General features: G+C 42.0%; 1 protein-coding gene across 1 annotated transcript in view; it reads right to left on the minus strand.

The window, feature by feature from the left end:
• The window catches only part of BMX (BMX non-receptor tyrosine kinase), a 51,264-nt gene that overhangs the window by 1,650 nt on the left and 37,110 nt on the right, over nucleotides 1-12,504 (minus strand). Inside the window, exons 13-18 of the mRNA XM_006164693.2 lie at nucleotides 11,615-11,689; nucleotides 10,686-10,857; nucleotides 8,229-8,445; nucleotides 7,269-7,333; nucleotides 6,320-6,438; nucleotides 2,833-2,990 (exon numbers count right to left, since the gene is read on the minus strand). Of these exons, the coding sequence (XP_006164755.1) occupies nucleotides 2,833-2,990; nucleotides 6,320-6,438; nucleotides 7,269-7,333; nucleotides 8,229-8,445; nucleotides 10,686-10,857; nucleotides 11,615-11,689 (806 nt within the window). The remainder of the gene's footprint in view (nucleotides 1-2,832; nucleotides 2,991-6,319; nucleotides 6,439-7,268; nucleotides 7,334-8,228; nucleotides 8,446-10,685; nucleotides 10,858-11,614; nucleotides 11,690-12,504) is intronic.

Here is a 12,504-nt window from a genome sequence, read left to right on the forward strand (position 1 = left end):
CCAGCAACATAGCCATTACGCTAACTGCTGGTTCCCGAAATATGTCCTGGACTTGATGGCTTAAACTCATGCCAGTTTTCATCTCTCAGACTGGCAAAACTTCGAAAGCCTGACAACGTCCTCCCTTAGTGAGCTTGTAAGCAGGCAACTACTCTCCTTCATTGCCAGTGGGACAAGACTTGTGGAGAAGAATATATATACTACTTTTTTTTGGTAAGAAAGGAAGGAAAACAATAGAACATACACATATGTATATGCTCTTTTTTTTTATTATTTTGCCAGAAGGTGCTTGCTCCACTGGAGGGAAGACAGAGAGAAAGTGAGAAAGCATCCCCTATGGGGAATGGTCACACTGCAATCCTTCCTCCTCCAGCATTTCTCCATCCTTTAAGGTTTTGGGCGTGTGTGCCTGGCATGTTTCTCAAGCTGCTGGGTCTGGGACTCAAACTTTGTAGTCAGCCATGTGGGGTTCAATTGCCTTCACCACCGTGCCAGGTTTAGCCCCCATGTGCTCATTTTTACACAAAGAATACCAGAGGGATGAATTGGGAATCTAATAAAAATTGTGAATTTTCTCTGTTTTATTATTTATTTATTTAGCTAGAGGGCACATGCTCCTGTGAGAGAGGGGGGCAGGGAAGTGAGAAAGCGCCCTTCATGGAGCATGATCACGCTGAAATCCCTTCTCCTTCATTTCTCCTTGGGAGAGTTTAGGCAAGCATGCACACGTGCTTGGTGCGTTTTCAAGCCACCAGTTCCTGTACTCTAATTGCATGGCTGGCCATGTGGGATGCAGCCGCCTGAACCACCATACCACTGGATGGCCCCTGTCAAGCTTTTCACGGACTTGAAAGTTGTAAAACAAAGTATACAGAAAAGGGAAAACAAAAGTCTACTGTACAAATTCTGCTGACTATATGCAGAATCTTTGACTGGGTGCTGTTGCTGTGCAAATCCTTCTTCATGGATTCTGGCACAACTCACATATGTGCATGGGCCAACTGTGGGTAGCAGGCAGTTCCTCCCCATTCAGGGCTTCTGTCCAGATGTTTCAATTGTATTCCCAGGAGCTGCACTAGGGAGGTTCTGGCTTTCAACCAAGAAACCCTTTCCTCCTCCACATCTGCCAGGTGGTGGCAGTAAGTCAGCCTGAGAGATCTCTAACTGTACCTAGATCTAGTCTGACTCTCCTGCGCTGGCTGAGACTCTCAGGGTCTTATATACTATTACAAGTGCCATAGGGTAGGAAATCACAAGGCAGCCACATCCCAGGCGATCGTTTAAGGCTAAAAGACAAAATAATTGTTATGTGATGCAATCAGCAATACGAGGTACGAACACAAGAGATTAAACTATTTAAGCTGTGTGCATCAATTTATTCCTAGTACCAAGCACATGGCCTAGTGCACAGGTGCTTTGTAAGGATGTACACACACACACACACACACACACACACACAATAACAAACATACAACATTTGCTATGTAGTAGGAATTGGTCTAAGGACTTTATAGTACTAACCCATTTAATCCACTCAACAATCCTATGGGGTAAGGATGATTTTATTGTGAAGCATAGAGATGTTGGGAAGTTTGCACAAGGTCATAAGGAGCGTGGGTGATCAAGACAGGATTCCACCCAGATATTCTGGCTCCAGACTCTACATGCTTAACCACCACACTAACTTGCCTTTTACTAAATAAGTGGGAGAATGAATGAACATAGAATTAGGTCGTTTTGTCAGTAAGTACCATACAATGGTTATGAGTTCTGGGCACCTAGAGTAACATTCTTACAAGCCTCCTTTTATTATATCACTGTTCGAAAGTCTTCAGTGGCTTCCCATTGCCTACGGACAAACAAGGCTTGCACTCCTCTCCTTGTGATTCGGTTTGCAGAATCTGGGCCAGAACTCCTCCTCCAAATTTATTTCCAGACCTCCCAATAACAGCACCAGGCAAGTAAATCCTGTCCATTCCTTCTTCTGCACCTTTGTGTATGTCGGTCTCATCTAGACACCCTCTGACAGAGTTGCCACTCACATACCTATGACATTTTGCAGAGATTTCCTGATCCTCTCTAGATTCCAATGTGCTCAGGGAGCTGGTCAGTCTTTCCTCTGAGCTCTTATACTTGTATAGTTTTCTAATTTGGGTGAATAACTAACAGTTGCTTGGTGTTTTCAGCCCACTATGCATGTGTGTGTGATGTATGTCGAGTTCAGTGAAGGCAGAGGTAGAGTCTCATACACCCTTAACCTTCCCCTTTAGTTCTTTGAATATAGTAGATATGTTGCAAATTAAACCCCTGCAGTTTCAGCTCCTTAAGATCCCTGGATGGAGTGCATTTATGCAGTGTTTGGGAGGCAGGGGGAGAGAAGACATGATGTCCATTATGCATTCTCTACACATGGTTCAATGTCCTCTGTTCCATATTTTCTACTTGAGGGGACACCATAGTGTTGTGGTTAATAACAGGGACCCGGCCTCCTAGCCTCTTATTAGTTGTGACTTTGGGTAAGGCACTTAACCCTTCGGTTTCTGTTTCCTCCTACTATTGCTTTATTTAGCAATAATAGTATCCGCCTTGTGGTATATTTCCTGATGAATAAATGAGTTAATATTTATAAGGTTCTTTGAGTAGTGCTGGACATCAGTTGTTCAGTAGATTGTCTCCACCTGCACTGCTCCTTTTAGATTACAAACATTTTAGGGCAGGGATCTGTAGCAAGTGAGTTCCCTCAAAATATGAATAGCTTTGTCCCAGCGGTGATACAGTAACTGCCCTGGATGCTCCGGAAACCCTTTCCACTTGCCCAGGCAGTGCACTTGCCTCATGCCAGCAGCTGTACATGATCTGGTAGATGGTGTCCGATGCCAGCTGGGGCCGGTAGAGCCTGTGGCCCTGGGAGACCTTCACAACCACCTGCGAGTTGTCATACAGGTCATAGGGCTGCTTCCCCAGGCTGAACACTTCCCACATCAGGATCCCTGCAGTGCACAAAGAGGTGACGGCAGACAAGAAGAAAGAGAGCCATGTCAGAAGGTACAGGGCTTGTGGAATAAGCTTCACACACCAAGTCAAAAGGTTACAGTCAGAGCACGGGATCCCTGGGAAATGAGTCCTAGCCAAAGGGGCAGGGCATGAAGAGTGGGTCCATGCCAGCTTTCCAAAGCTCGGGGTCTCTTCCCTACCTTCCCCAGGGACCACACTCCTGTGCTTGCTGGTGAACAGTAAATGGCAGGGAGAAGAGCTGCTTGGGGCCAAGATTCTTGGCCTGTCCCAAGGAGTCATCTGGGGCCTCATTCAGCCTCACAGTGGCCACTAGGGGGCCCGTGAGTCCCAGCCTCAACCTGTATAAATGATTGACAGAAGTCCCCGCCCTTTCTTTCTCTCTGCTTTGACAGCTGTGTGCAACGATTTCATTGCACAATCAGATTACTTTTCAGTGGAAATTTAGAAATAAAACAATTGACTACAGTCTTCCTTCTGTCACCACAGTGGCTCACAATCTTTATGAGTCAGAGGCCTTTTGGGGAATCTGATAAATACCTCTGGCTCTCCCCTCGGGAAAGTGAAGACATAGAGCCTTTGCCTTTGGTTTCAGGATGTTCATAGACCCCCTAAACCCACCCAGGGTATTGTGGACTCCAGTGTAAGAAACTGAGTTCTGGGCATGATGTTCAAAAGGGAGGCATATTAGGGTCAGTCAGACACGACCTTTGAGGTGGAGCGAGTTCCGCCATGCGCAGGCCAGCTGAGTTTCTTAACTGCTCTCAGCCTCAGGCTGTCTATGAAATGGAGGTATCTGCACTTCATGGACTTGCCATGAGTATTAATTAACTGAGTATCTGAAAGAGCACCAGTATATTATAAGTGCTAAGTTGTGGACTTTGTGCTGTTCTGGCCAGGTTCAAAACCTTGGAAAACCAGAAATATATAAGAAGGGAGAAAAGAGTTCTAGAACCATAACTGAGGTATTCATTGCAAACTTTCTTTGACTTTAATGCTACAGATACAATATTTAAAATATTTATAATAAAGCGATCATACAAGTTGCTGTTCTTTTTTTTAAAAAAAAGCTCACACACACACACACACGCACACACATATTATAAAACAACCATCCAAGAGTGTAGTAGCTCTCTCACAAATTTCTCTTTGGTAAACTACACACTTATTTCAAGGATAATATCACTGCCGAAAATATCTGTTGGGCTCCTCTTTGAGAATTGCTTTCAGAGGCCCTGATTCATTTTGATTATCCTCAATGGGAACAAATTGTTTAAGAATAGAGTTAGTGTTTGTAAACAGCCAGAAAATATCTGGAGCTAAGTTCTGTTGCATAAAGTGCATAAGCAAGCTGAGCAATGCTGTTTCCTGGTTCAAAACAAACTGTACCTACTGAATAAAGCCACTAATTTTTAAAATAGCACTCATTAGGCACATCAGTTGATGCATAGATACTGAAACTGATTTTGATGGCAAAGTACAAAAGTTAATCAACACAAAGTGATTATCAAGTATTCACTAAAATGCTCATGGTGATTTTTCCTTTTTCTGTGTTCATTTGATTTTTTTTTTTTTGCCAGAAGGCACATGTGTTCCCCAGAGATAGAGAGAGAGAGAGAGAAAGAGAGGGAACAAACATGCCCCAATGGAACATGTTCACTCTGGAATCCCTCCTCTTCCATTTCTCTGTCCTGTTGGAATCTTGCACATGCACACACATGCACCCGGTGTCTTTTTTTTCAAGGTGCCATGGCTGGAATTTGAACTGTGGCTGGCCATGTGAGATCTGACTTCCTTAATCACTAGACCACAGGGCTGGCCCAACATTTGCTGAATATTATTATTATTTTTTTTTACAATAAATGATGCCAGTTTTACAAAGAGAATAGTTATTTAAAAAAATTGTCTCATAGGTAATAGGTATGGCAATAGCTATGATTGAGCCAATAGTCAGTGTATTGTGGGTGGAAAGTTCATTTTGTATCCTGTAATGATATACAGTCAATGAATGTAAAATTAATGAATGAATGGATAAATAAATAAATAAATGTGTCACATAGAAAAATAAAAGGCTAACAATTGTCCTTTTTTTCTAGGCAGTCTTGCAGGTATCAAGCAGGAAATCGAATTATACTTGTAGACTAGACAGGCATGAAATAAGTCTTAGCCATGCTTACTATATTTTATAACTTTCTGGTAACTTGATTTATTTATCCTGGGTCCATCTGCTAGTGATTGAAGATAGTCCTGACATTCTTGTTGCATGGAAAACTATTAGAAAATCTACAAAGTCACAATTTAAGAATTGTTTCTCTTTTCTAATTACCTTTACTAAACTTTAGTGAAGATTTTTTTCCCCAATTAAATACATCAGCAAGCTTTTCTGGTAAAGGTCCACATAGAAAGATTTTGGCTTTGTGAGCCATGCCGTATCTGCTGTACCCATGCTATTCAGCTATTGTAGCACAAAATCAGCCATAGGCAATACATAAATGAATGGGTATGGCTGTGTGCCAGTAAAACTTTATTTGCAGAATCAGGTCACCTGATATGGTCCTGGGCTGTGGTTTGCCTACCCCTGATCTAAAATCTGATTTAAGAAAATGTATGTATTTCTTCCATGAGAGAGATGGTACTTCCAACAGGGTCTTGATGCTGCAGTTCCGTCCCAACTTCAGTCAGCCAGGATCACAGGCATGCATGTGTGAGCCCAGTGTATAGAAGGAGACCTGTGAACTTGGGACCTTTTCATATGGCTTCAGCATTGTGGAGCTTTGCACTACCATTGCACCATCACAGCTAGCCTAAAATAGAAATTTTAGCAAGGAGAAGAGACTGCTTGAAACTAGCTACGAGCCAAAGAAAATACAGAGTCATGTCTGATGTTTACACCAAGGATGCCCAATGAATTGGTCAATTTAGAAGAGAATGGTTATCAGAGTTACTTCCATGCAGAAAATCAATGGCCTCATTTTAAGCCCTTCAACATTTCGGACTTCGTGCAAACTTGAATTTTGTTTTCATGATTCCTTTTTTGAAGTTTTTGGAATCTTCATTGGAAAAGTTTTAATCCTCTTGGATTTTATGAGAAAGTGCTAGAAAGATGTAAATTATACATCAAGTGGAAGACATCCTAACACTCAAAACAGTAAATCATGTTCTTCAACCTCTTGCTTGTCTCAGGCCATACATGTAATTTTGTAAGTGCTCAAGGGCCTTTTAAAAATGGATGTTGCTGTTCTTGTGGTTTCCTGTTGTGGAAGCTGATTACAAAACAGGGCCGAGTCCCGTGTGGCCACATCCTTACCGAATGCCCATACGTCTGACTTGCTGCTGTATTTGAAGTAGTGGAATACCTCTGGGGCTGACCACTTGACTGGAAACTTTGTTCTTGCTGAACTGACATACTGGTCATCAAGAACATACCTGTGGGAGAAAACATCAACACAGAGCTGAAGCCACATAGGGGTGTAAATTAAGAAGGCCTCTGCTGACACAGAGCCATCCGAGTCTTAGCCAAATGCCTTGATTTTCTGGCTCTTTGGAGTCCTTCCTATGAATGAGGTTAGCTAGAGGTTGCAGCATGATCCCTGGATCCTGGCAAAATAGGTAATGTTCTTGCTTTGAGAACAAAGGTGGGTATCAGTTCCCCTGTCTTGGGAGCTTCTCTTTGATCTAAGGAACTGTAAGCTGATTTTTTTCCCCCTTGCCCTTGGGGAAGCTGCATATTTCGGTGTAGGAGAGACTCAGTGTAGGGTAGCTGGAAGGATGGCAGGTAACACACAGCTAAAGGGACCTTGCCAATATTGAGAGATTCCAGAGGAATTATGATGGTGCCCATGAGTCATGCCACAGGGATCAAAAAAGCACTCCTAATACTGAATTTTGTTAGAAGAACTTTGAGTTAAAAAAATATTATAAATATGTATCCAAATAATGTAGCTGGAACATATTGCACTTATTACTAAAGATCTTTCATGGGGTTTATTCAGAACTTTAGAAAATATATATTAGCATGTTGAAGAAACTATAAGTGACTTCAGATAATTACAGAAGAACAATCCCATTTCACAGATGCAAAAATGATGTAAAACATGTTTCACAGAGGGTCAGAAGCAGTGAGTGGGGGAGACCCAGGGTTCTAAGAACCCAATCCAGAGCATATTCTCTAGCCCCACAGGGCCTTCAACTGTGACGGCATTCAAATGCAAATACAAATCCCCCTTGCAGTAGTTGCCCTTTCAGAGTTGGCTTACCTTGTCATTCCAAAGTCAGATACTTTCACAGAGAGATCACTGTCTACCAAGCAGTTCCGAGCAGCCTTTGCAGAAAAAAAAAAAAAAAAATCACCACATAGCAACAGTGACCAAGAATCTCCTGACATCAGAGTCGGACATCTTCCTCCTCTTCAGCAAAATTCTAGGCAAAATCTAAGATTGCCTAGGACAACCCCAAATGTCCTGCAGTTGCCTTTTTTTCCCCTTGCAATTTCCAGTCTTTCAAAATGAAAATGTGCTCGCCTAAGTATTTTCACTCACGCATCAAACCTTGTCAAACAACATGAATAGTGTTACACTTTAAATGCAGAACTTTAGCTTATTAAGGAAGCAGGAGAAATTTCTAGGGGCCTCCTTCCCACCACTAGATAACATGCATTAACAGAAGCTTTGAAGACATGATTGGTGCACCAGCGACTTAGGGAATGCACTGTTTGGCACAAGAAAATCTCTGAAGATAAATCCCAGTGCATGCCAAACACAAGACGCCCCGCTCCCACCCCAACCCAAACACACAAACGTTTCATCTCCTCTGGCATTTTTCTTTTCTTTTCTTCTTTTGTATTTTCACTTACTGTATCAAATGACTGTTTTAGCACTAAGTCCTTATTGGAGTAAAGGTCAACTTGGGTTTAATGGTTCTAAGAAACACTAAATTAGCCAGTCTTTCTTTTCCATATGTTTTCCTTCATATCACAGCACATCCATGTAGATTTCTGTGATTTATTTTACTCTTCCTGTTCTTTCCATGTTTCAAATATTTTATTTTAAAATTGTGATTGGTATTGTTTCATGTGCTGAAGTGAGTCACAGTGAGGACAGTAAAAGTGAAGGTGCCCTCCTTGCCTTCCCTCCCAATGGCCCTGCCCCTCCCTGGAGGTGGGTGGGAACTGTGGACCACTTCCTTTCCTTTTTTAAACTTCCAATGACTTTGCTTACCAAGTCCCGGTGTATGAATTGGTGGCTCTCCAAGAAAGCCATGCCTTCACAAACATTGTAGCACATTTCTAAAAGCTGGGAGGGTTCAAGTCCTTTTCCATGACTCTTCAGGTAATTAAGCAAGCAGCCATTGGTTATATATTCAGTCACTATGTATATGGGATATTTCTTTGAACACACTCCATAGAATTTAACCAGTTTAGGATGGCTGAGTTTCCTGGAAATAACAGATTTTTGAAGTTCAGTATTTCGACACTCTGTTTTTCAGATGTCCTGAAAAAGAATCACTCTGAGATCTTTGTTTGTTTTAACTCTCCCCTCCCAATTCTACCTGAACAGAGAAAAGAGAGGGAAAAGTTTAGGATATTATGTTGGGAGCCCAGTAGCCTTTGGAGGAAAAAAAGAATGCTGCCTCATGTCAGACATTGGCAATTCCACCAGCAATGTAGCAGTTTTTGGATGCTCTCTTCACTTTCCTACAGAGAATCAGGGTGGCAATGGTCTATGATCTCATAAACCATGTTTAATCTCATAGCATCCTGAAAACAAAGGAACAATCATTTCCATTTTAAACTATCTAACTTTGAGGCTAGCCCTATAGCCTAATGGTTAAGAGAGCTGGACCCCACAGGCCCATTGTGGTTTTAGTCCTAGCCTAGTGGCTTTAAAAAACATGCTGAGTGGGTATGTATATGAGCCCCAGATCCTGAAAGAATGGGGAAATAGAGAAGAAGGGTTGGCAGTGTGACCACGACTTACTGGGAGGTGCTTTCTCCCCCTGTCTGTGTCTCTCTGGCAAGTGCATGCACTCTCTGGAAATTAAAAAAAAAAAATCTAACTTTCACATCTAAATATTTAATTATTAAAAATAATATAAGAGGTATAGGTAAAATGAAAATAGTTGCCATATTATGAAGGTAAAATTAGGTGTGATTTTTCTTTTTAAAAAGATATCATTTTACATTATTGTTAATTATTTTTCGATAACAAATTTAGAAAATAGTAACCACATGACATAGCACTTCTGATAGGCCATGATGGGATGGATGCTCAGTTTTCACAAGTTCATCAGCTTGTCCTTAGGTGATTTATCTATTTTTATCAATTTATGAGAAGGTTTTCAATGTTTGAATGTGCAAAGTAAATCTCAATTTAACATATGTCAATTTAAAATTTTTAAATAAATGAGTATTTATTAAATCTTTGTTTTCCCCTTCTTAGTTTAACCATATGGTCACAATTTATCATATCAACAAGGTGATAGGGCTAAAGGTTTCCCAAGGATGCAGCACTTTTAGTACTAAAAATAAGAAAGTCCCAGGCAAAATCTAATTCACCATGTTGACAAATTCTGTGTGTGTGTGTGTGTGTGTGTGTGTGTGTGTGTGAGAGAGAGAGAGAGAGAGAGAGAGAGAGAGAGAGAAAGGATCATTTAGGTTGATAACTTAAAAAACAGCCCTAAGTATTGTGGTCTTAGGATCACATGACAATACCAGGATAATACTATTCTCAAAACAGCTGCAGTTGTTGACCAAAGACTCAGAGTAAAACCCCTTGACTAACCAGAGGCATCTTGGAGAGGCTCAGTGTCGAAATGTGCTGGATGCCCTTGGGCTGGTAAAATACTGTTAGTTTTTCTTCTTCTTTCCCGAGTTTTCTTATAAAATGTACTGCTAAGAATTGAGGACTCTGCTTGGAGCTGAGACCAGTTAGGAAGGACATCTTCATTTATCAGGTAAGGAAAGAAGTAGGATGAGAAAGGAATACTTACCAGACTGTATTACAGGTACCAAGAAGGAAAAGTACTGCCTTAGTCCTAGTCATAGCCCTAGTCTGTCCCCTATTCTACTAAGCACCTCCCGAAGGGAAAGGAGGCCACAAGGTCAAGGAGATACCTGCTCAGAGCCTGTATGTCCCTTTTCACCCACGTTGGGGTACCCAAGACTCTGGAATCTCCTGTGCACACAGTCCTGAGGCCTCTTTCAGGAACTATGCAGACTCTTTCTGCAACTGCCCCTCGAGGGTGAAGCATACTACTTCTAGCCACGATCAGTGGTCAATAGGGAGACATGAGGAGCTTAGATGTGCTGTACTGAACACTGCGTCAGCACATAAGTACTGAGGCCCCTTAGAGTCAAGGGTCAGATGGGGGTGGGAGGAGAAAAGGGAGGGGTGAGGTGTGAGGGACCGCAGGTCAGAGGCCAGTTTCTCTATAGGTCTTATGTATTGTAAATTTGGACATGGTCTTTTAGGTCGCCATGAGGTACACTGTCAAACTAGGGAACTAGAATTGATTTTTATTTAACAGTTTGTTAGCTCGTTATATGACTTGTCCTAAATGTTTTTATCTAATATTTGCACTCTTGCTCCAGTCTTTGCAAATGTCAGGGTTGGGCCCAGTAGGGCTAATGCTCTCCCACGATCGGGGTTCATCACCGTTCCCCAGGAGAAACTTACATCATGGTCTGGGCCTCCTGAAAGAATTCATCTTCTGACATGGAGCCCTCCTTGATCATCTTAACAGCAACGTCATACTGCCCCTTCCACTTGCCCAGCTGGACCACTCCAAATTGGCCACTTCCCAGCTCTTTCAACAGGGTAATCTCTTCTCTTTTCAGTTCCCAGATTCCTAATAAGACAAGGCAGACACTCTCTAGGATGAGCAGGGAAGGCTTTGGGCTAGTAACTCCCCAGATGATTTCCTCTCCAGTGAGAGTTTCGCACTGACAGTATGAAGAACAATTTATAACAGTAACTTAAAAAACAGCCTTGAGTGTTGTGGTCTTAGGATCACATGACAATACCAGGATAATACTATTCTCAAAACAGCTGCAGTTGTTGACCAAAAGGCTCAGAGTAAAACCCCTTGGCTAACCAGACACATCTTGGAGAGGCTCAGTGTCAAAATGTGCTGGATGCCCTTGGGCTGGTAAAATATAGATAAATACAGATAAAAAATAGATTTTCTTCTTCTTTTCCAAATTTTCTTATAAAATGAATTAAACTGTCACCTGAGTGGGTGTCATTATCTTAAACACACAAGGTTGAGGACTAGCTCTATTAAGCAGGCATGATCTGGGACCAAGAAAGGGCAGGCAATGGAGTGCTAATGATCGATCAAGTCTGTGAGAGGAAAAAATGAGTAATCTTCCTGATAATGCTGGGAAGCTTACAGACTTAGATTTGGAGGTCAGATTTTTTTTTTTTTTTAAGAAAATGAATGATATGTTAAGGCTGAAGCCTTCCCTGGCACAGTTTTAACAGGTACCTTTCCTGCCTTCCCCCCCGCCTCCCCACTTTTGTTTTCTATCAATTAACATATATATATTCTTAAACCAAAAAAATGGTGGTAAATAGAGTTTAAGAGCCCAACGATGTGTCCATACCGCTTCCCAGGGACACAGACACAGGAACCTTGTTGGCCTTGGTTGACACAGGGTGGCGGAGCCGGGTGATCATGCCTGCAATGGAATCACAATCATATGATCACGTCATTCCATCCTACCACATCACATTACATAACACTGCTCCCATCTATTCTCTCTCCACGGTAGCTGGGAAAGCAGAGTTGAAGGTACTGTGATGCAGAGGGGGAACCCATTCTGACTACGTTCATCTTATAGCTGTATTCATTTGCTTGACTTGACTAATTAGCTCAATGTAAAGTAGAAGTTGAGTATATAACTTTGTGTGATTTTTAAAAATCCTATAGAGGAGCCAGAAGGTGGTGTAGACGTTGGGGTATTGGATCCTGCATGCCAGTTTCATGGTTCGAGTCCCAGATCGAGTGATTTGAGAATCACACAGGGTGTGTGTGAGTGCATGCCCAGAATCCTGAGAGGAGAGTGGAGGAGAAAGGATTGCAGCATGGCCATCCCCCCAGGGGGATGATTTCTCACTTTTTCTCTCTTGCTCTCTCTGGTGAGTACACGTTCCTTAGAGAAAAAACCAAACAAACAAAAAAATAAAAACAAAAAAAGCCCAAAGCATAGAAGTTAGTTTCTTGACGAAATCTTTTAAAAAATGTTCCCACTTTTGGGGACCAGCAGATGGCGTAATGGTTACATCATTGGAGTCCCACATAGTCAGCCGCTATTTGAGTCCTGGATCTGGTGGCTTAAAATTCACACCGGGCACGTGTGTATGTGCCCCAAATCCTGAGAATGGAGGAGAAGGGATTGTGAAGGGGCCATCCCTCCCAGGTGGTGATTTCTTGCTTTCTGTCTCTCCAGTAAATGCATGCACACTATAGCAAAAATCTCTCTTAAAAAAAAGT

The sequence above is a fragment of the Tupaia chinensis genome, unplaced genomic scaffold, assembly GCF_000334495.1.
Source record: "Tupaia chinensis unplaced genomic scaffold, TupChi_1.0 Scaffold143678_1, whole genome shotgun sequence".
NCBI classification, from domain to species: domain Eukaryota; kingdom Metazoa; phylum Chordata; class Mammalia; order Scandentia; family Tupaiidae; genus Tupaia; species Tupaia belangeri.